Genomic DNA, 24,151 nt, shown 5'->3' with positions numbered 1-24,151 from the left:
GTTGTGGCAGGGAAGAGTGTGGGTGTGCAGAACATTGCATCAAGAAGGGTCCTGGCAGTCTTCAGCCAGCTGGCTTAAGAGCATTGACTGCTTTAGTAGAGGGGCAAAAAGAAAAAAAGGCCTTATGGAGACGGTGATAAACATCTGAGACTAATGTATTACTCTAATTGAGGCGAGATGGACATCAATTACATTTCAGCGTTCCTCAGAAACACTGGGCTGCATCGTGCTCTGCCTGTCCCCACTCACCCCAGTTCCTGGGCTGCATCATGCTGTGGTGTAGGCAGCTGGTGTCGGCTGCTCCCGGAGTCATGGCAGCAGGGGCTGAGGTGAGTGCGGAGAAGCAGAACTCAGCATAGAGCCTGGTGCAGCCGCCGGCCCCAGCCTGCAGCAGCAGCCTGCTGTTATCCCATATGCAGATCCAGGGGCGTGGAGCAGGAAGAGGCACCACCTTGCCCCCTCCCCCCACCCCGTACCCACTGACAGTTCCCTCTGCAGCTGGCACTGGCTGCTCACTGGGCCGCTGCAGCAGGGACTAGGGTGAGTGCAGACAAGCTACGCTGTGCCCTGTGCCGCTCAGGGTTCTGCTTGTTCCCACTCACCCCACCCCCTGCTGCAGCGGCCCCAGGAGCAGCCGACACCAGTTGCCTGCACCAGGGCATGGCGCAGCCCAGGAGCTGGGGGGAGTGGGGACAGGCAGAGCCCAGGTGCAGGGGTACAGGCAAAGCACTGTGCAGCCTAGCAGTTGCAGGCCACTGGTGCTGGCCACTCCTGGGGCTTCTGCAGCAGGGATCAGGGTGAGTGGGGCCCTGGCCCCACAGCCCTTTTCCCCTCCCCTCACAGATTTACCTGCGTGGGCGGGTGGGGCACCTATGCTGATTGCATAAGAGCAAATATACCTTGGCTATAAGGCATCATGGTCTAAAAATGCGAATTGCATAAGAGTGAATTCGCATATACAGAACCTGTATAAATCAGGGGAAACCTGTATTAGAAAGCCAAATGATTCAGTAGCTGTATTGACAAAACTGCTAATTTGGTGAAAAAAAGAAAAACAAACAAACAACCCTACAAATATTGTGCAACCAAAAAGAATTAAAATTGAAGATTTTTTCTGAGATCCTTATTTATGGTTCATATATGGATATACTAAAAAACTTTGGTAAAAAAGAGACATTTATTTTCTAAATGAATAAAGCACAAAATATATGATGCAGCTCTGAAGACCCATTACAGCAGGACTTAACTTTTGATTTTCTATACTTTAAATTAAATGCAAAACAGATGTATATTTTTAAAAGTACTGAGACACTTTTTTCAGAGTTTGGAATCCAGTTTTATATGCCATAGTAAACCAGATTGGTGCTATTAGATATCTGTTTTTAAGATTATAATCTTTCCTCTGTTTTAAAAGATATAATTAGCTCGTTAAATTGTCCCATACAGATTTGATATTTCCTATTCTGTTAGTGAGGGTTAAAGAATAAAAGACCAGCAGTAATTTGTTTTAAAAATGTGCCTGTATATCACTAATGTCATATAAATTATAAACATTATCAATTTAAAAATGTTTCTGTGTCTGCGCGCACACTTTTAAAACATGATGTTTTCGATTTGGGCATTACCTTAGTTTTGCCTCACTGTGCCCTTGTCTCCATGTCAGCATTGCCCTTGTCTCAATTTCAGGTGTAACTAAAGTTAATTAGTTTTACATGCTTCTGTCAGATCCTGACGCTTATTTTTTATATTGATTCTGAACATCTGTCTCAAAAGCTTCTATATTTATAAATTATCCAAATGTTACTCTGGAGTGGAACGCATTTGATTTGTGTTTGCAGGGTTTTACTGCCTCTTGCACTAGTACTACAAGTCTAGTGGCCCACTGACTATTACAATTTAGAGATCAGGACCAAGCTTCACAAATTTGTCTGTTTCAAAATAGCTACAGCTTTCCATTACTTATAATGGAGCAGTTATAACTACTCAGTTTGCCGTTAGTTGAGATCAGCATCTTTTCATCAGAGTATACCCTGGTGATACTAAGGATACTTTCAGCAAAGATGGTTACTGCTTTGCTATGTTTAGGAAGCCAATACTGGAAAGAGAGGTATAAAATCATAAGGGTGTGGAGGAACAGTAATGGGATATGTGAACATAGAGAGGAGGTTGTATGTTGGAACTGGAGTATAGAATACAAAGTCCCATCCTGAAGCTTGGCTCCAAGAGATGCAATTGTAAGACTGAGCCTTGGATACGGGAAAAGGGAGAAAGGATAGAACATAAGTGTCCTCTGGTAGCAAGGGAAAGGTAAAAGTAGTTTCTCTTGGATAAGCAAAGGAGAGATCCTCGTTTTTTAATAAATTTTGACTCTTAAACCCTAGAAGTTAGGTGGCTTTCCTCAAATACTTGTAATAAAGGCAGTTGGGAAAACCGTGCAGTTGTCTTAATTTTATGGGTTTTTTAATATTGTATGCGACTTAGTATGATCCATGCTTTTTTTTAAAGTTTGTGCATGTCAGTACAGTGGATTATTGGGTTTGCAAATTTGTAATGGGTATTACTAAATTAATTGTTTAAATCTTTGTACATCATATACTGTTAACTTGCCTAACTAAACATCTCTTTTTCACAATAGTATCTTTTTAAATTAAGGTTTAATATATTAAACTGGGAATATTTCCTTTCCAGGAAGATGCCCAGGAGGAGTTTGGCTGGAAACTGGTTCATGGTGACATATTCAGGCCTCCCAGAAAAGGAATGCTGCTGTCTGTTTTTCTAGGATCTGGCACACAGATCTTAATTATGACATTTGTTACTCTATGTAAGTGATAGGGATAGGAGATGTTTTAAAAGAAAAGTCACCTTTACAGCTAATGGCATGGAACTATTACTGTATTTACCTAATTCTTAGATGAGTTTGAATTTAAGATGACCCACCAATAATTAGAGTCTAGACTTATGACAGTTATAAATTTGTAATTTTCCATGCCTAGACTCTGATTATTGGGGGGTTGTCTTGACACTTTCCCCCCACCCCTCCCCACTGCTATGTGGAGATTATGTGGGCGGGGGATTTAAATAGCCTGACCCTTGCCCTGTGCTGCCTGTACCCCACACCCCCCTGCTGCCTGCATACTTCACACTTGTTCTCCCCAGTACTGCCTATGTCCCCCATGCCTGCCTCCGTCCTTCTCCCCCCACCCTTGCAGTACCTGTGCTTCTTGTTGCCTGCTTCTGCCCCTTGATGCCTGCCCCTCACCATGGTGCTTGCATCCCCTGGCACCTGTCTCCCAACCGGTACCTGCCCTCCATGCTTCCTCCCCTTACCTTCTGGTCACAGTTTCAGCTCTGGCTTAAGCCTCACTCCAGCCTGGGGCAGGGAGCATGGAGCATGTGCTGGTTCCAGCCCCATCTGGGCCACACAATAGCAGCTGCAGTGGCAGCAGCTCTGGCCTTGGAGCCAGCTTGCTCCATGCTCCCTTCTCCTGGTTGGAGCAGGAGCCCCAGCCAAGCTGTGATGGGAAGATAGGGTGAGGTGGAGAGCAAAGGGCTGAGGTGACATTGGGGGGAGGAGGGGGCAGATGCTGCAGGGGGCAGCAACTACAACTCTGACCTCAGGTTTGGTGCTGGAGCTGCAACTGCTACCCTGCACTGCTCCCCTCCCTCCTGTGTCCCCTTCTTGAATGTGAATCTAAGGTATTGAGGCTTTTTTTTTCCTATGTTGGGCTGGCGGGGAAAAAAACGTGTCTTTGGATTTGAATATATGGGGTAATTGGAAATGAAAGATTTCTATGTAATATTTGAGGCCAGAATTGGAAACAACTTGTTTGTATCTGTGCAGTAGTTCTGTATATTAATCTGTATACATTTTCAGGATAGAAATATAATGATGGGCATAATATAAATAATTAAGCATCTTGCATCCTGCTTGTAGTTTTTGCTTGCCTCGGATTTCTGTCTCCTGCTAACCGAGGAGCGCTTATGACCTGTGCTGTAGTCCTGTGGGTGTTGCTTGGAACTCCAGCGGGTTATGTTGCTGCCAGATTCTACAAATGTAAGTGAAAATTATTTAAAGTGAAAGGTTTTAAATTCATTAGTCTAGATTTATCATCACAACAATGATTATCTTTGTTCTGTATGTTCCCTTGGGCAGCATGGATAACAAAGATAACTACAGAAAAGAAAAATGGACCACATACATGGTTAGCTTGTTCCTGGTGAAATAAATCTTGAATAAGAATTTTAAGACCTTTTTTCAGAGTTCATATCCTGTTAGAAATTTTGTGACTTGCTTTCATTTTTATACACATATACATATATATATTTTTATGGATGGGGAAACAACAAAGAGCTACATGTTTATACTGAACTGGTGACTTGTAATTCACTGTTTTTTCCTGTACTAAAGTATTGCCTTGATTTGCTTAAGTTTTCCTTGGCCATGTTGCCATCTACTTGAAAATATGGCAATTTTGATTTTTCTCTTTTCAGTTAATATTTGTAGTCTCCATCAGGGTGTGCTTCTAGTCTTGTCAATAGGGAAATAAATGTAATAAGGTCTCTGACTATGGAGGAGGACTTCACTTTGGTGTTTTAGTACCTCACTATGGTGGTCCCTCCAGCTTGCCGGTCCAAAGTCTACAGGAAGCTAAGTGGTTCTTCTTGTATGCACAAGATTTTGCGGGGGGGAGGGGTGTGTGTGCAGAGGAGAGTGGTAACTCAGCCCATTGTTTTTCTTTACCTTTGTTCTAAAATACAAAGTGCTTATGAGTGTAAACGGTTGCATGGAGTACCTGGTGCTCAGTTTTCAGGAGTTGTTTCACTATGGATAGATCAGTCCTTGGAAGGGGGGTGTGTGTGTGTGTGTGTGTGTGTGTGTGTCCATATTGCAGGTTAACTCAGAGGCAGTTAAGATTTTAATTTTTCCAAGCCATTCTGGACTTTGGGTTGTATGTTGTATATATTTGATTTATTTTTGTCTTGCTGTATTACAGGTTGTGGAGGTTGGTGGTATGTGTGGGGGCCGAGGGGGATCCGGGAAAGGGTCGGCTGAGTTGTGGCCACAAACCCAGAACGTACAGATGGGTACTTTCGACTGCTGGAGTAGAATTAGGCACAAACGCGTACTGGTTCAAACAAAGATGACTTTACTTACACTGTCGAGATGTACAGCGTAGGAAGAAAGTTAACTTCAAACTTCAGTTGTAGTTTAACCGAGGAGCTCTGATAAGACGAGATATCTTTCTAACGGGTCTGAACACGAGCATGCAGGACACGGGGGTATGTCGGGACGGTCGGCGACGGGGAGTCATCAGAGGTTGATCAGTCCACCACGTTCACTCCGAGATGGGCGCAGAGTTCTCCAACTTGGGCGGAAACTGCTCCAACCTTTTATACGGCTAGCGAGCCAATTGCTAGTCACCACGTAGGAATAATTTAGAACCGGCCAATAGTAATGTGTGAATTTGCATTTGAGTGGCGGGAACCTTTCCATGCCGCGGTTCTCCACCATGCCGAGAAATTCCCTCGTACAAAATCTCACCGTGCCTTGTGCTAGAAAGTTCCACTGTGCCGAGGCACTCAACCACTAGGCCCTGACAGTATGTAGAAGATGAGGGGAGAAATAAAGTGCTTATTTATGCAAGTTTGTTTGAGTTGCTCCTGCAGTTGTGGTTTGTACAGGTAGAGACGAAGGGCTGGGATAAAGCTAAAAGCAAAATGAGGAATTGGGTCTCAGACAGGCTGCCTCAGGTAAAGGAACAGAAGTGTGAGGGATTATGGCACTAAACCTAATTCCGTATCATTCCAGTAGTAGGCAACTAATAGATCCCCCAGTGTGTTCATTGATTCTGAGAGTTGTGCTTGTTAGCCAGTATTTGGATAGTCTTACCAGACTGTTGATGAATAGTTGCAATCCACGACAAATAATGAAGCTAATATACTGAACATCATGTAAATATAAGTGACACATTGCAGTATCTATAAAAACACACAAAAATACAGAAAGCAAAAATACAGCTATATATACTTACAAGGAAGGTTCAATTTTTACTCTTCCAGTGATAAAGTAAAAAAGTTGAAAAGAAAAATATAATGTTGATGGAAACTACCAGTTCCTACCAAGTTGTCAGTTAAGACACTGTAACAGTAATCATTTTTACTGCTGAAATAAAGCATATCATGATGACACAAGAGAGGAAACTGTTTAATTGAATTCAGGCAAGATGTTTGAAGGCATACTGATTAGAATTTTCATAAATCTGGCACAACTTTAAAAGTGTTTTCATAAAAGTTTTATTTAGACTTTAGATCAGGGGTCAGCAATCCCTGGCACATGTACTAGAGCATGGCATGTGAAACCATTTTGTTTGGCATGCTCTTACTCTGGGCAGGCCCCTGCTACCCACCATGGAGCCTGGGCTAGACGTACTAGGGCGTATCTCCTGCTGTGAGCAGCCTGGGCTTTGGGCAGAACCATGCAGCTTGCTGCGGAGACCAGGCTGCTCACACCAGGTGGCGAGCAGCCCAGGTCCTGTGGTGTGTAGCGTCCTGTCCAGAGACTGTTGCAGCACGAAGCCAAAAGGCTGCAAGCAGCTGTACTGAGGTCTGGAGCCCTGGCCCGGCTTGTTGCTAGTGGCAGCTACAAACGCACCTTGGGGTGGACAGTGAGGAAGGGTCGGACTTGTGGTGCCCCCAGCATGCCAACATCTTCCAAGTCAAGGTTGCAAGGACTTTCTGGCACTCAGCCCAAAAATATTGTCAACTCCTGCTTTAGATGTTGCTGCTTAAAAATATTAAGACTCAGGTGGAAGGTGTTGCTTACTATGCACAACTTTCTGATTATGATAAGTTGCTCCTTATTTTAAAAAAAAAAAAAAGTTTTACTTTAGCATAGTTCAGTACTTTTTTGACCGTATACCTATTTTCTAACCATATCTGCTACCCAATTAAATAAGGGTAAGCCTCGAGTGAATGAGTAAAAGGTCACATTTTCTAAGGTGTGAGTGACTTGCAAATCAAATTTGCTTTTTAACATAAAGATCTGAATACACTATGGATAGGGTTCTCCATAAATTACGCTGGACGTGACCCCCGCAGCAGCTCCTTTCACGTTTTTCATTTGCCTCACTGGCAGATCGAGGCAGGGGGCTGGGACCTACTCCATACCTGCAGCTGTTTCCAAACCGTGTGCCTCAATCACCTGATTGGGCCATGGGGCTGGGACCTGCCCCTGACCAGGACAGTTCCCAGCCTCTACCCCGCATACAGGGTGGAGGCTGGGGAGCCTGTTCCTCACTCAGCTTCACAAGTGCAGAGCTGGGTCGGGAACAGGCTCCCCATCCCCTGCCAGCAGGGAGCTTCCAACACCAGCTCTGCACCGTGGTGCCAGCACTGAAAGACCCTTATCTTCCAGCCTGAGCTCTGTGGTTGTAGGGCTGTGTGGTTGCAGTCACCAGCTCTGTAACTGCAGAGCTAGTGCTGGGAGTTGAGGATCTCCCAGCCCCCACTCCACAATTGCGATCTGGGAGCAGGGGGAGACGGTCCCTACCTGGGCTCTGGTGACAGAGCCTGCCCCAGCAGCAGGTAGCTCCCTAGGGGCAGGGAGCAATCTCCTGCCCCCTGGTGGACGGCTGACTGGGAGCAGATTTGCTCCCAGATAGTTGTCTACATGAGCACTGCTGTGCTGTTACTAATTAAAAGTAAATTTGCTATTTGCATTTGTAGGTAGCAAATGTACTTGTGATTAACAAGGCTTACTGCATAGTAAGCATGTGTATGTGTAGATCCCATTGACTAGCCACAGCTAGACTCCTTTCCAATATCAGAGCTAACTTGGGTGGAGTGTAGACATACCCCATAGTGCATTTTAGCTTTGTAGGGAGAGGGGAAGAGAAACAGCAACTTTTTTTACCCTGCTTTATTCACTTGGGATTTTCCAAGATGGTAATCTCTTGCTTGCCTGCAACTGAAAAAGCTATGTAACAGGAACAACCTGATAAAGGAGGTTTGTTTTGCAAATTTAATTACATAGTGTATTCCTTTGATCTTAATTTTAAAATTTCAGATGGCGAATTGATAGCATGTCAAATTGTAGCTCTTGATGTACTGCTAAAATAAGGTATAGTCTGCATTGATTGATCTATGTATTGATACTGCTAAACGTTATTTTTAATGCAGCGTTTGGTGGTGAGAAGTGGAAAACAAATGTCCTGTTAACATCATTCCTTTGTCCTGGGTAAGTTAAGGATGTAATACACTTTGAAAGAATTGAATTCTATTTCTGTCTTAGTTAATTTTTCTAAAGCTTTAGTTAAGCTTGAAAACAATGTTACATTATTTCTTTGTGGCAGAAATCACTTGAACAGAAAATACATTTGATGCAGACAGATTTGCTAATTACATAACATCTTTTAGCTGCTTTGTAAGTTTTGTTTACTCCTGCCATGTGAAAAGGTTGATTAAGTAGTAGCGGCATGACTGTAGTAAGTTTTAGACAGGAATGCTTTTTCATTTATTCCTATTTTTACTTCCTAGGCTGTTTCTTTGACCACACTGTGGTTGGTCTTGTATGGTGTCATGCTGTACAAGCACTGTGTTAAATTTTTCTACTTAATCACAGCAAGCAGTCTTCCCCTGAAGTATAGTTAAGACAAGCATATATTTGAAATTGCTTAGTTGTAGCGTCAGCTCCTGCTGGAGTTCAGTCCCTCTAGATTAAGGAAGAAAGACTGGTTTGACCTCTTGGTTTTGTTATATTGTGTGCATCAGAATATATATCTGATCTTAACATTATATTGACACTAAACTGTGAACATAGTAATACAGTTTCTATAATGTTAAAATTAATGTTTTGGGGCATCTCTTGGGGGTTTTTTTGTTGTTTTCTTTTAATCATGTTGTATATTTTTCAGAATTGTATTTGCGGATTTCTTCATCATGAACCTAATTCTTTGGGGAGAAGGCTCTTCAGCAGCTATTCCATTTGGTACTTTGGTTGCTATTTTGGCACTTTGGTTTTGCATATCTGTGCCATTGACATTTATTGGCGCCTACTTTGGTTTTAAGAAAAATGTAAGTGATTTATTTGCAGACAAGGTTCCTTGGGTGAATTTGATATCTTTTATTAGACCAACCCAAATAGTTGGAGAATAGTTATTAAGCAAGCTTTTGGGTTCAAAAACCCTTTGTCAGACTAAGGAAGTTTCAGCAGTTGGTGTGTGCTTTTCCTGGATGGAATGAAAAGTAAAGAAGCCAGGGGCTGGGCTGGGCTGGGGAGTCAGTTGCCAGGCAGATTATAATGTATCAAAAATCCAATGTCTGTTTAGTCCATGATCTCTAGTATCCAGGAGGTTGATGAAATGGAGCTCATAGGCTCCTCTCTGGGGAGCGTTGTGTAAGTTTCCCTTGAGGATCAGGACTGAGAGATTGGAGAGAGAGTGGCCCTCCTGTGAGAAATGTGCCCCCACCGGTAATTGGGTATTTCTGTCTTTGATAGATTTCCGGTGTGCATTCGTTCTGGTGATTTATTTGTACATTTTGCACCATACTGTCATATGGTAATACACAAGGCAAAAGTTTTTGCAGGGCTATGAGACAAGATTCAGCTCTAACCATAACCGAATCCCTTAGCATTGCCATAAGCAACTAATTTAGGATTCTACTGACTCTTCCATCAAATTCCTTAGGCATTTGTTTAATCAAACAGCTTTTTTTTAGTTTAATGTTACATGTTAACATTAGTTACTCTGGTCAGTAGATTTGACTCCTGGGCTTCTTCAAAGCAAACACTGTTTTGGGAACACAGTTGGTCTCATTTGATGTCTCTGATTCCCAGCAAGCTTTAGTGCTATAATAAGATATGAGGGAGACTGCTTATCAATGCCAGACTTTACTTTCTTATATCTTTTATTCTGAAAGGGATTTGTTTCTACTGAGGAAGGAACTGGGTCTGGGTGGGACATTTAGCAATTCACTTCCCTAAATGAGTATTGTTATTGAGCTTCACTCCTGATGATTTTATTTGTAATTAGCAGGGATCCTGGTTTTCTCTGTTTTAAAAAAAATTTCGAAAATTCTCTAACTAAAACCCCCCAAATCCATATTTTTCTGTGATTTAAAATGAAACACCACTTTATTTGTGTGTGTGTGTAATGTATCAGTTGGATACGGTGTTCTATTGATATCTCTATAATCTTTTAAGCAGATTGGAAGCCTAGGAGTGCCTTGATCATTATAATAAAATCAATTCTAAATACAGTAAAAGCTCTGTTATCTGGCATCCCCCGGGAATGGGGGATGCCAGACAACAAAATATGCCTGTTAATTGAGCGGCCCAGGCCACCGCTTCTCCTGCCGTGTCTGGGGCATCCTGCCGCCCCTCCCGTGGCATCACTACCCCTCCCGCAGGCCCCGCAGGACAGGGCAGGCTCCGCACAGCCTGTTATGCCCCCGGGTTGTGGGGGCTTGGCAGCACAGACTGCTTTGCCCTGGGCCGTGGAGGCTTGGAGAAACCGGAAGTGCCACAGTAGGCACTTCCGGTTTCACTTCATCTTACAAACCGGCATGCCGGTTAATTGAGCACACTGGCTTGTAAGATACTGGTTAACAGAAATTTTACTGTACCTATATATTTTGGTGTTCAATTTTGTTTATTTATCAGAGAAAATCAGAGCTCCCCCTGCCCCTTCACTCACCAAGACACAGGTTCAACTGCAGCTTTCCCCCCTCCTGCTTTTATGGCATTGAGCAGTCCTGATATGTTTGTGGCCTGCCCCTGCCCATGTTGTTGCCCCTCACTCCTGACCTGCTGCCCCCTGGCCCTGCCAGGGCCCCTCACTCCCAATTCACAGACCTACTGCTCTCCCCAACCTTGCTGGTGCCCTTGACTCCCAACCTGCTGTTCCCAGCCATCCCCCCCCCCGTGTAGGGTGCGGGGGTGGGTGTGTGGGCACAAGCATTGGGGTGGGGGGGTATGGGAGGGCATATGCCCCGCCCCCAGATTTCTGCACCCACAGTAGGGTATGGGGCTGCAACCTGGCTCAACTGGCACCAGGCAGGAGCAGCCTCTGCAGCGGTGGGCAGGACCCAATACAGGAGAGAGTGTGAATCACGCATTAGATCCTATCACACTGTTACCTACATGTGTAGAGTGGGGCTTAAAAAGATCAGTTGTTACACTTTTTTTGTAGCAATCTTTCAGGAAATGGTTTGTGTTTGGCCTGAGGTTGTTGGTAATTTGACTTAGAAAACATGGCCGTATGGTAGGTGATATAATGGGCCCAGTTCTTTACTAAATACACATTTCTTTGGTTTCTGTTCCTACAAGGGTCAACATTGAAGCAGAAGTGGTGATATAGTTAATATATTCAGAAATCTCTTATTTTCTTTAAAGGCCATTGAACACCCAGTTCGCACTAATCAAATTCCTCGTCAGATTCCTGAGCAGTCATTCTACACAAAACCATTACCTGGTATTATTATGGGAGGTATTTTGCCTTTTGGGTGCATCTTTATACAACTTTTCTTCATTCTAAATAGTATCTGGTAAGTGAATTGTAAGATTTTTTTTTTTTCCCTTTGAAGAAATTCTTATTTAGAGAGCTTGATTCCACTTTCCATTGTTTTCTAAAGTATTGTTTCAGTAATAAGAAATGCAGATGTTAGTCATCTTAACATTTTGCATCCTGGAAGGCACTCTGTGCTGTTTACTGTTGTCCAGCAGTATAGAGAAATGGCTGTGTGATATATTTAGCTTACAGATGACCTGCAGTATTCAGACCGTTAGATTTCTTAAGCTACTTCTGTGTATTCATGTAGAAGCGCCTCTGAAACTGACATGCACTAGGTATTTGAAAGTAGTTACCAAGAAATTAAATGGACGTATGATCCATAAAACAAAATTTGGCACAGCATTATTGCTGAGAGAAGAAATGACTTGGTTTTCCTTTCTTTAAATCTTCATAAAGGTATCAAAGAGTAATTTCCTTAACTACTCAACTAATCCACCAAAGCCTAAGTGAATTTTGATGTGTACTCAGAATTCGGTAGCAAACGACTCTGCCAAGAGGAATTTACCTTTAGCACAGTCTTTAAACTGTTGCTGAGCACTGAATGTGTGCTTATATTCAACATAAGTTGATCTACACGCTTTGGTGTTTCTTTCTGTTTTACCACTCTGCATCTTTTGAAGTATAGGGTGATGGCCCAGACCCATGGAAATCAATTGTGAAGCTGTAATTGACATCATGAGAGCCAGGATTTTACCTGTGATGTCAGTCAGTTCTTCTCTCATTAGGCCTCCAAATATTAGAGGGAAGTTCTCAGTTCTGATCGTGTCTGGTTATCGTTTTAGAACTGTAAAATTCCACATTTACGGTTTGGAAAGCAAAGGATGAGATAATTTCTACTAAATATCCACATCAGTGAAACCAGTGGATAGTGGGAGGGGAAAAATTATTATTTAAATTAAGAATGAATGTTGTGCTATTTCTTTATATATGCAATTTAATAATGTAACAATATAATGTATAAGCAACTATCCTTTGGATTCTATTGCAATATATCTTATAGTATTATATTAGAGACCTTTATGGAGAGAACTGTTTTCGAAGAAGATGCAGTTTATTTTAAGATTTTGTTCTTTGCTTGTTTATAGGTCTCATCAGATGTACTATATGTTTGGCTTCTTATTTCTGGTGTTTATTATTTTGGTTATTACATGTTCTGAAGCCACAATATTGCTCTGCTATTTTCATCTGTGTGCAGAGGTAAGAGATTCTTTGCTACTTGCAGGTTATATTTTCAGGATGTTTTGACTATATTAAATTTTCATACTTGGAAATTGAACAGTACAGAATTTAACAGAAGTAGGATAATTAGAGTTTATTAAAATATAATTGGATGACTTCCTATCACTGCTGTCTGGCACAGATTAGTGCAGATATTGATATTATGAATACACATATGCTCTAAAAATACCAGTAAGCTAGAGAGTTGTGTAACTGAAAATGGGCTACCTAGTTTCTGAAGAAGTCAGTTGACTAATTTGAAATAATTTACTTTTGTCAGTATGTTTTTTCCATGTACCTAGCCTGCACAAATAGATGCTTGCATGCATTTAGGACCCTTTGTCTTGTGTTACTTGGGATTGAAGGATTTGGCTTCATATCTTGAGCTTCTCATTTGTATTATGAATTGCAGTTTGTTTGATGAAATTTTGTCTCTGGCAGGTTAATCTGAAATACCCAGTAACTGATAAATTAGCAGTAGAAGTTCCTCTGTTCTGAATTCAGCAAGTTAATTTTTTTTATATAATCATGACACATCAATGTGTTTTCCTCCTCTTCTAGGATTATCACTGGCAATGGCGTTCATTCCTTACTAGTGGCTTCACAGCAGTTTATTTTCTTATATATGCAATCCACTATTTCTTTTCTAAACTACAAATCACAGGAACAGCAAGCACTATTTTGTACTTTGGTTACACCATGATAATGGTTTTGATCTTCTTCCTCTTCACAGGTAATTAAACTGTAATCTCAGTTCTTAATATTATTCTTTGTATTTCTAGTTGTTTACAGCAGACACTAGAAAAATCATAGACACAGGTGCATGAATCTGTATGCAAAAATAATAGTAACCCCTTACTTTCCTAATCCTTGAGCTCTTTTTATTTTTTGCTGTGACCAAAGGGTCATCTCTCTCATCTTGTATCACAGAAAGTGGGCTTGACTGAAATGTGCTGTTCAAAAATGGGTTAGAAATTGCTTTTCCCACACTTCCGTGCTGCTAGAGTATGAAATAAGAGGTTTTTCAGTGTTCAGTTTCCATGGTTGGAGGGATAAGCTCAGCATTTCCCTTTAGTGTCTGATACACATCCACTTTTGATGGTTACAGGCTTATCGCCTCCAAGGGCTTTATTTGAGGCTTCACAAACTTTAGGTAGCTTGCTCTCAAAGCACTTGATAAAGGTCACACTACAGTTGTGAGTAAAGTCTTTCCAGCTCTACTTGACATAAACAAGTATGAATAGAATTTATTTGGCACTTATAAAGAAAATTCCCCTGAGAGGAAAGAACCCAAGTTTGAGAACATTATCCCTTTAAGTGTTTAGGATTTTTTTAATTAAATGTTTTGTGACCATTTTAAACTAAGGGACATGTGCAGATAAATAGAAGGGACATTCTAGGTCAGTGGTTTTCAAAATTTTCTCATTTGAAGACCCTTTGGGAAATTTTGAATAGAGGCACGGACCCCTTTCAGTTGTAAGTGTGGGTATTCACATACTTTTGATTGATCATAGTAATCTTTCACAGACTCCTTAGACACAGTCTGTAGATCCCCCTGGGTCCGTAGACCACAGTTTGAAAACCACTGTTCTAGGTCATAGATTCCAGCTGCCTGCTATTGCACACCGCTATGTAATATAATCCCTTTAATAAGCTATGAAGCTGTATGTTAGAAGTAGTGGTTGCGATTTGGTATTCTAGTTTTGAGGGGTATCTTTTTTTCTCTCTGCCCCCTCAATTGAAAGGCTCTCCTCAAACCTCACTAAATACCTTTGCCAATATTTAGGCCTGTGAGTCTGCTCCTTTTCATTCTACCATCCTATTTGTAACTCTTATTGCATCTCTTCTTCTAATATTCATTTATGATCAAGACACTCGGCATCAAACTGTACTCGGGAACTCTAGGCTGCTTTGAAGTAGAAAAGTTGCACTATTGCAACTAGATAAATTTAAGTAGACAGAATTGAATTAATGCAAGCTCCTAACCTCAGAGCACTTTTTAAAACTCCTTTAAGCCTTGCTTAGATTGATTAATCTTATCTATTCCAGTGTAAGTCAAGCCTTTCTTATGCCTTTATGGTATTTCAGTTTTGAATGGAAGCATACCTGTATTCCTCCACTGTTGTCCATCCAGAGATTTTTTCCTTTATTAAGTTGATTCTGATTAGGCTGGAGGTGTAGTACTTTGGGTTCTGTACAACCAAATAGGGGCTTTATTTCCCTACATGGAGAAAGAAGCAGATTTAGTATGCTTATCCCCACAGTGACAGCGTCTCCACCTCAAGCAGCACAGAACTGCCAGCTTCCACTTGCCCTTCTACAGATCAGTCAACATGTCAGTGGCATAATCTCAATGCATAAAAATGTATCAAGTACACTTTCCTCTTTCAATGTCCACTCTGCATGGATCACACATGCTAATCAGCATCTGACCATCAGCAATCAGTTGTACAATGTTTTCTGATAAATTTCAGGACCATCTTCAGTAGGGGCTCGAATTATAGATATTTTATGCTTGATCAGTCCTAACACTTCCTCTGTAGCCCTTTGGATCTGATGCAGATTGACAGAGGTGTGCTGCTTCTACTATGTGATTAAAAGGCTGCTTGTGGAGTTCCTGAACATAGTTTGTTATTTTATTAGTGTTCATCATGCAGTTAGTTAGATGAAGACACTTTGAAAATAACTTTTTTTTTTTCTAGTGTTTAGATTTTCAAAAGACGTATTTCTGTCTTATCTCCTACATTCCAAGACTAAAATCCATGCTATAATAGATTTAATGTTGTTTTAATCATCTGAAAATAGGTGTGCTCTATGGAAATATTAAAACTCTTTTGGGATAAGACTCTTCCTTATAAAGGAGAAGGGTGAGGGGTGTATAGTTCTTCTCGTGACTTTTAAATGGAACATCACACTAGTGATTTACCAAAAACTGGTCCTAAAGGCAACTAGCTTCCTATGTCAAGATGATACAGGAGCTAAAAAGAAAAATTTATAATTGTTGTATCAAAACTGTTCTGCTGCTGCTTACTCATTTGTTAAAAATCGTCAGTATCAGGAGCAGTTTTGACGATGCCCTGCTGCTATGGCATTGTAGCACATGCTTCAGGCACTTGCTTCCATGCTGCATTCCAGGTCATTGATCAAACTCAGCAGGCAGAATACTGGGAGTTACATGACAAATCTTTGTGATTCACAGCTGGGACCACAACTACGTATCATAGTAAATGAGTCAGTTAAACATCAGTAGTTTAGCAAGCATGAAAGAAATTACCATGATATCATTCATGATTCTTCATGGGATTTCAAAATGAATAAGTTGTCACAAAACATCATCATGTTTAGTTTAAAATCTTAAATCAAAAAACGATGTCTTGGACTTCAGGTAAATTAATGCTTCAATAACATGACAGTAAAATTGTATTGTCTGGAGGGATTTTTGTTATGCTCTAATTTTTTCTAAGGAAAAAGCGGTTCCCCTAGAACGTATTCTGAACTGCCCTCCAAGTCATCTTTTTTTGGTTTGGGTTGTCATTTGAGGGAATAATTTTACTATAATTTGAATGTACCTTCATCCATCTAGCTAGTTTTGAGTCTCAACCTGTATTAAAATCGTAGAATAGAAAACTGTTCTATCCAGTCTTGAAGAGGTGTAATAGATCTGTTCTAATTCAAAAGCCTCTCACAAATAAGGGGAAGCAACCTTTTGTCATTAAACGTCAACTTAAAATCACGTTCATTCTTTTTATTGTGTAATTGAATTGTTTTTCAAAAAATTGTTAAAGTATATGCTGTGAAAATATTTTGCTAAAGTTTGCTCATTTGCAGGTTGGGAAAAGTGTAGGAAAGGAAGCCATTTGATAAATTAAATGCTCCAGGGAGGGAAATGCAGCAGTCTTGAAAGACTTGGGCTGGAAAAGTAAGAGAGCAAGAAAATAAGGAGGTAGCACTCATCAATTAAAATACTCTTCCACTGAATAATGATGAACATAGTGAAACACTTCAGAGTTCCATTATTACATAAAATTTGTGCATAAGTAGAATGTGGCCTTTACATTTATATTAGTGGGGGATTGCTTATGGACTGAGTGTACCGGGTCATTTTAAAATTTATATTCTGGTCTACAGACTGACTTATCTGGAGACAGAGTTTGACACTTCTGTATTAGGTCCTTGATTAGTTGTACTAATTTGCTCCTTTTTCATTTTTTGTAGGGACAATTGGATTCTTTGCCTGCTTTTGGTTTGTGACCAAAATATACAGTGTGGTGAAAGTTGATTGAAGAAACATTGTAAAAAGTTAACACAGGAGAGATTTAACTTTAATCAACATAATTTAAAGACCTGTTCTGGTGATGAACTTAAGCTTTATCAGAAGTATTAGCTTTCCTGTTCTTTGAGAAATTATACTGAATGCCACAGGCTCTCCAAAACCATTTTTTAAACTAAAGCATTTGTTTGTGATTTTAATGATCTCTTTTCATTCAGATCTTTGTGGAGATCACAGTTAAATATTGTATGCATTTGTAAATATAACTACTGGAATAAAAACTTTAAATTTTAATGACAGATTAGAAGTGGCTGTATTACACAACATAAAGATACTTCTGAATAAAGTGTGATTGTAAATAAGATTTTCTAGATTGGTAGGTGGGATGAATTATTTTTCTTTGAAGGGAATAAGAACTTTTTATGCTAATTTGGAAAGGTGACTCAAGGTATACTGCTTTTAGTTTGGATGTGATTTTTTTTATTTTTTTATTTTTTATTTTATTTTATTTTTTTTTTGGCACTGTTATGATGTCCATAAATATTCCAATTTCTGTGACTTAGTTTGAGTGTTCTTGGCCTTTTAAACTATGTGCCTCTAAGTCCTTGAATTTATACATTCATAATCTTAATAAATATTGTAAAAATGTCTTCAGTGGATCATTACATATTATAAATAAGTTCATAATGTTCTGTAAATACAAATATATTGACAAGGGGTGTTTAAAATTATGTAGAGTATTTTATTGAGGTTTACTGTGTTTGTTAATGTATATTGGCACTCCTTTTGATCTGGGAGAAACTCAGTTGTCTGTGCTACATGACTGTAATGCTAAAATGTGATTGTGGTGCATGAAAATGAAATCATACACGTACTACCTAAGCACACTACAGCATTAATCCAGCCCTTAATCCCAGACATCTTTTTCTTTAAGACTGTTATCATAAAAGCATTTATATGTTGAGAAGATCTTAATAGGTCAGCATTCATTGCTGACTTTGTTTTTAATGGATCTTAATGATACATACTTTGTAACACAACCATTGTTTGTTCTACATAATGTAGGTAAAAATTAAAGACAGCCACTATTTTGCCTTGTATTAAAAGAAACTAATATCAGTTCCTGGTGACTGAAATTTTAATGTGGAATATTATTTTAATAGAAATAATTGAATGTTTATATTTCATTCAGTAATTTAGGTCCGTAATGTTGTTCATCTGTTTGCAAGGGCTACGTTCCCCATCAGTCTGATTAAAGTTTTATTAAACTTATGCTGCATGTACTAGTTGTCACTTATAAGTTATTAATAGTTTTTTGTCTGACTTTTCTAATGGTATACTTTTCTAAGAGACCTTAACCTAATGATGCTTGAATATTGAAATCAATAAAAAAAATATCTTTGGTTAAGGTAACTTGTCATTATTAAAAATCCTCTAACTTCATATGTAAAAGTATTTAAGACATGCTTTGTGTTCAGAGCAGTACAAGTTTGGGTAACTCTTCTATTCCCATTTTATCAGTTAAAGCCTTATTCTTAGACTACTGTGTCCCCCACACCTTGTGTTCAAAGTTTTATCATTATGATTTTCAACATGGCAAGTACAAAATCTGAACATCTAGGTAACCATATTGCTTGCATCTAATATGCTGCTCACAAATCAGCATTACTTATAAAAGTGTGTATGTTTGTTGTCAAATATAATCTTAACTGTAGTGATTATTTTATTTTGGTTTAGAAAACTCTTTAGAGGATTCATGCAAGTGAAAGAGTTTCAGTTTAATTGCAAATTGGTATTTGGTAAAATATTTACAATTGCCATATCTTAATGTTATTTAGTACAATATGCATCTAGACTTTATAGTTGATAAATACGCTCTCTCTTTTTTCACAATAGTATAGTTTTTAGATAATGGCAGTTCTTTAAGTAGTTTACTAATTTTGTCCTTGGATATCCTGTTGTATAAACTGGTTCCCGTTGTCAGCATCTGTAAGGCACTTACACCATCCAAGTACAATACTTGAATTGGAAAATAAGGATGTTCATAAAATATATATTTTCAGATTTTTCAGTACTGAAGTTCTAATGGACTGATAAATTCTCCTCCTTCCCATTGCATTACAGATTCAGAAAATGAGCTGTTTCAAGCTTTGTAACATCAGAAGGATTTGACTTATTCCCACTGTTCAGAACAAATTGTTGGTGTAACAGTTTTATAACTGAGTAGCCCAAAGCATGGAGTTAATAGATGCTTTAAAATAATTTTGTAGGCACATGGAGTGTTTCTGTATCTCCATAGTGCTTCTGGGAGAGTTTTGGATTAGAATCTACATAGTTTCCAAAATACTGGCCTCTAGTCCTTGAGCTAAATTAAGCTGTATAGAAGAATCTCTGTTTGTATCTGGTTGTAAACAACCACTGGGACTGTGCACTCATACAAACAATACCTGATGAAGTCCCCACTGAAATATGGAAGGGTCAGAGGGATACCAGCTGTGCATACCCTCTGCTCTAGTATTCAGAGTAGTTGTTGGTTGGGGTTCAATCCTGTTCCTTTATGTATAATATTTAAAAATCTTTGCTTTTGCTTAATTGTAAGCTTGCTGCTTGAATTGTAGCCAATTCATGGGTTTCCAAGGAGATTTAACTAAATGGAAAGGTTGAAGGGATAAGAACAAGCTGTTGAGTTTCAGGGAGCATCAAAGCCATGTTGGACAAAAATCAAAATTTCAAATCCATGTCAATGCAGTGACCCATACAAAAATGGATTCTCCACCATTTGAAGTACATTCTTCATTTTTGTTTGCCAGATCTATTCTGTAAGCAGTCTTTGGGCCTGCCTGCCTCATTTTCCTGGGTCAGTTGTAAGGATGGTTAAAAATAAGCTCTAAGAGGGAAACCTGATCAATTCTCAACTATACATAAGCTATTTCATAAAGATCAAGATCCAGGCCTTTTTTCAGGTGCATATTTTGGTTAGTACATAGCTGCGCATTTTAAGTAGTCGTGTATGAGCAGCCTCGTCTATCTGAGGTTATGTCTAGACTGGAAAGTTTCATCAGCTGGCAGTACTGTGCTGCCAAAGCACTCATATGCTCAAGTGTTTTGTTGGTACTTTCTCATTATGAGCAGCAGTGTCACCTGAGGATGAAGTTCATCATGAGTTGGCGTCCCATTAGCTCCTACAATGCATTTTGCTGTAGTACTTTGTGGGACATGAGAGCAGAGACAAATGCAACAAAGGCTGAATTAGTAAAAACCTATTCAATTAAATCTGTAAAGATAAAGGCAACAGCATCAAAGAAGAGGCAAAAGAAGTGCCATGTGCCCTTCTGTGTGAAGCCTCGCAGCTGTGTACAGAGGCTTGTAGTTCTCCTTGCCTTCTAGCTGTTGAGTGGTACATGTCAGTGGTGATACTGTCTGTGCCTACAGTGAGGTAAGGCATATGTCTCAAAAACACTGTTTTTCTATTGGATGAGATGGGTCACTCACTACAATTTTCTACAGCATCTCCAACTACTGTTTCAGGATCTTTGTTATGTCTCTGTGCATCTATGCATGTGCCACCCTTTCCTGCTTCTCCTGTTCCTCTTCACTCCTAGTCTCCATCCTCTTGCTTGGCCTTGTCTGCATGATGCTCTTTGAACTTACCCTTCCTAGAGCATCTCTTGTGTTTTCCTGTTAGTGTTGGGCTTAATCTTACCGTTGAGGGAGCACTCTTGAAGTTCACCTTGCTAAGGAGGCTGATTAAAAACAAGGAGCCTGTTGCATTCTGCACAAAGGGAAGAGGTAGCACAAAAGGAAAAGATTGGAAGTCCTTAAAGTTCTCTCGCATATTTGATGAGGCCAGACTGTTTATGGGGGACATTGCTGAGGGACAACTCATTCCTGAAGGTGATCAAGGCTGAGGAAAAAGCAATTGCTGTAGGCACACAATATATTACCGCTCTAACCACTTTAACAGCACAATTGTGCCTGATTAGAAGTACTTGTGTGGTACAGAAGGATCTGGTATAGTGGCTGAAACATGGCAAAGATTTCAAGGAAAGGACCAGGAAGTTCTTGCTGGATCACTTCAAAGACTGACCTTCAGGCCAATGTCGGTGAACAAGATCCTCTGTAGGGATTCATTTGCTGGACAAGCAGCTCAGCATTACTAGCTGGAATCAGCATGGGCCATGGGATAACACCTCTACACCCCTTGCTTCCTTCCTCCCCCATCTATCTCAGGAAGGCACATCAGCAAAATTGCCTGGGGCCAGGATGCTCGCAGCAAAACCCTTGTTGCGTGGCTGCAAACCATCTTTTCCAAAAAAAAGGGCAAAAATAACTGAACTGCAGCTGCCACCTATGGAGCAGTAGGGAAACTGTTAACTGTCATCCTGCTAACTTGGGTGTCATGCTATGTGTTTGCCCCACTTTATACTTAAAAAATAAAGCTGTACCATTGAATAGGGGAGGGTGTGAATCTAAGCCTCTAGCGTTGGCTAAATCCAGCACTTGCAAGCCAGCATTCCTTTTGTTCTATGCATGTGGGGAAAAGTGCCACTTTCAAGCAGGATTTGGGATTTGCTGGGAGAGGAAAACCAGGCTCATAGCCAGAAAAAAAATTTGTAGCTTTTACTGAAGGAACCATCCCCTTATTGCACGTTACTGAGAATTGTTCAGGCTCTCAATATAGCTATCCTGCACTTGAAAGACTGGCTAGTTATCAGGGGATGGAACTGCTTCAGTCTCTACTCAGAGTTGTTGCCCTCCTTTCTTTATTGTGGACCTTGGAAGTTCCTTCCCTGGGCTCCCATGAGGAGTCCAAATTTGCATAAATAGAAGTTCTTTTTAATAGAAGGGTCACATCAGTGCAGCACCACCAGGCTTTTTGTTCTGTAGGATCTCCCTGTGATGCACCTACTGAAGATCCTCAGCCTGGGTCCCTTCTCATCCCACATGATACCCCTTTACCTTGATGTCTTTTACTCTATCTTATAAATGTCCCTGTTCTATTAGTTCCTGCACAACAAGGCTTGCACAGCTTGCTCTCTACGAACAGTGGCTCCTTCCTGCTACAGAAAGGAGCACAGGGTTTCATGCCCCAATTCTCTTTGCAGGAAGTAATAACCGTCTGAAGAGAGAGATGCTATTCCAAAAACTAAAGGGGGTGGGTGTGAAGGCTTCTGGCTGGGTTGACTTCAGTTAATAGGGTTCAAAATAATGGCCAGAAAAATCTGAAAGGCATTCTGGTGTTTCTGCTGGAGAATTGCAAATGAAAAGCATAAAGCTTTGGTTATACTGGGGTTTTTTGTTAGTGTCCATATAATGCCTAAGGACTTGTCACTTGAGGAAGTGGTTTTATTCCACTGATGCAGACCTTGAATGTTGTTGGCTCACAGCTACTTCTTTTATGCAGATCCTGTTGACAGTTTCTGAACTCTGACAAAACTTCTAGCATAGACCAGACCTTTGAGTCCATCAGGTTTCTGGTCACTTATGGCTGCTGCTGGCATCCTATGTAACACTGCCTCATTGTGCTTTTTGGTTGTTTTCAGATCTGTCTTTCTCAGGTGCTGCTATTGCCTCCTATTGGATCGGAGTCAAAATGTCATATGAGTAAAACAAACTGAAAAAAACACATATGATATTCCACAAACATCTCAAAATGTGGTCCTCAGCAAATAGAAATTAATTTGTGACATCTTCATGGCTGACATAGCTCATGTATTTGTAAACATACAGCTAAAAGAGCACTTTAGTATGAAGTTTTATTTCAAACAATCTTGCTTTAGTACAGATTCAACGATCTTTTACCCCGTCCTTCTCACACACATAGGATCCTTGAAAAGTAGGGTTGGAAGGGACCTCTTGAGATCATTTAGTGCAACTCCCTGCTTTAGGCAGGATCATCCATATATGTAATATATACATTTATAATAAGTATATATAACTATATTGTATGTAATAACATTCATGCCATATTAATACTTATTATATTGCAATATTCTTGTTTATAATATAATATTATGTAACGTGCTGTTATATTTTAAAGTTCACAATTAAGAGAGCTTCCAAGGCAGCCCCACACACAGTTCTGAAAAGTTTGACAACCTGGATGTGTGGTTGCCAGGCTTTTGATTCCCAATTGTTGCATCCTCATTTTAGAATAGTTCATAATTATCCCAACTCCACTGCTGGTGACTCAAGGTTTTGTTTAATTTGGTTTGATTTAGTTGTTTTTTTTTTTTCTTTTGATCAAGTAAAGAGGGCTGACAGATTTGCTTTGAATTTTTGCCCCTTCTTTGCAGGGCATTTTTAGGTAGCCCTTGTGTTTTTCATTATTACATTAGTTAATGTACTTTTCATGCTGTTTTACCTCTCTGAAGCTGGGTACTTCCCTTTACAGGCCATCCTATTGTAATGTTTCTTGGTTTGTGAAAAATAACCTGACTTAATCTCTGGACACTTACACTATTAATAACACGTTAAAAGCCACTAAAGATGTGACCATTATGGTAAAGTGATGTGACCTTCCACATTTTGCAATATTCTTACCAAAGAATTCTGTTCTCAGGTAGACCTTATACTTTAGTTTAAGACATGAAGGAGCCCACCAGAGAAGGAAAAGGTAAGAACAAGACTGAAGAGGCAGAAAAAAAGATGCCAAGAACAGCCTGTGGGGCTCTTCCTAACCCACCATATGTTTGATGACCATTGGAGCACCCTGCCTCAGTGCTGGCTTCTCATCCTCCCTGGATTTACTGATAATTCAGGAGCAAGAGATAATGTCTTCTCTTTTCTAGGAAGCTGAAAAGGGAACAAGTGGGCAGGTCATCTCCTTCCTTGCTGGAGGATTGTAAAGAGCACTGGAGATGTAGGGTGACTTCATGTGCTGCCCCTTCCCTACTCAAATACACTATTCATATCTCATTACAAGAGCAGCTAGGAGGCTAAGAAATTAATGGGTAGCCTAGATCAGATACCATCTGTTTCTCTCTACAAGCCCTGTCTCTGTGGAAGATGAAGCAAGTGGAGGCAAGCAGAGGATGAAATTAATATTTTTTTTCAGTCTCTATTCTGCCCTTGTCATCAGTGAAACAAACTG

General features: G+C 40.1%; 1 protein-coding gene across 1 annotated transcript in view; it reads left to right on the top strand.

The window, feature by feature from the left end:
- TM9SF2 (transmembrane 9 superfamily member 2) overlaps positions 1–18,339 on the top strand; it is a 47,415-nt gene extending 29,076 nt beyond the window's left edge. The window contains exons 10-17 of the mRNA XM_006027419.3: positions 2,689–2,821; positions 3,935–4,054; positions 8,179–8,236; positions 8,913–9,072; positions 11,393–11,544; positions 12,656–12,767; positions 13,350–13,521; positions 17,004–18,339. Coding sequence (XP_006027481.1) covers positions 2,689–2,821; positions 3,935–4,054; positions 8,179–8,236; positions 8,913–9,072; positions 11,393–11,544; positions 12,656–12,767; positions 13,350–13,521; positions 17,004–17,071 — 975 coding nt within the window. The 3' untranslated portion in view covers positions 17,072–18,339. The remainder of the gene's footprint in view (positions 1–2,688; positions 2,822–3,934; positions 4,055–8,178; positions 8,237–8,912; positions 9,073–11,392; positions 11,545–12,655; positions 12,768–13,349; positions 13,522–17,003) is intronic.
- Positions 18,340–24,151: the final 5,812 nt, after the last annotated feature.

Source organism: Alligator sinensis, unplaced genomic scaffold (assembly GCF_000455745.1).
Source record: "Alligator sinensis unplaced genomic scaffold, ASM45574v1 scaffold744_1, whole genome shotgun sequence".
In the NCBI taxonomy this organism is placed as follows: Eukaryota; Metazoa; Chordata; order Crocodylia; family Alligatoridae; genus Alligator; species Alligator sinensis.
Note: the sequence above shows the minus strand (reverse complement) of the source record. Positions and strands in the feature narration are given on the sequence as shown.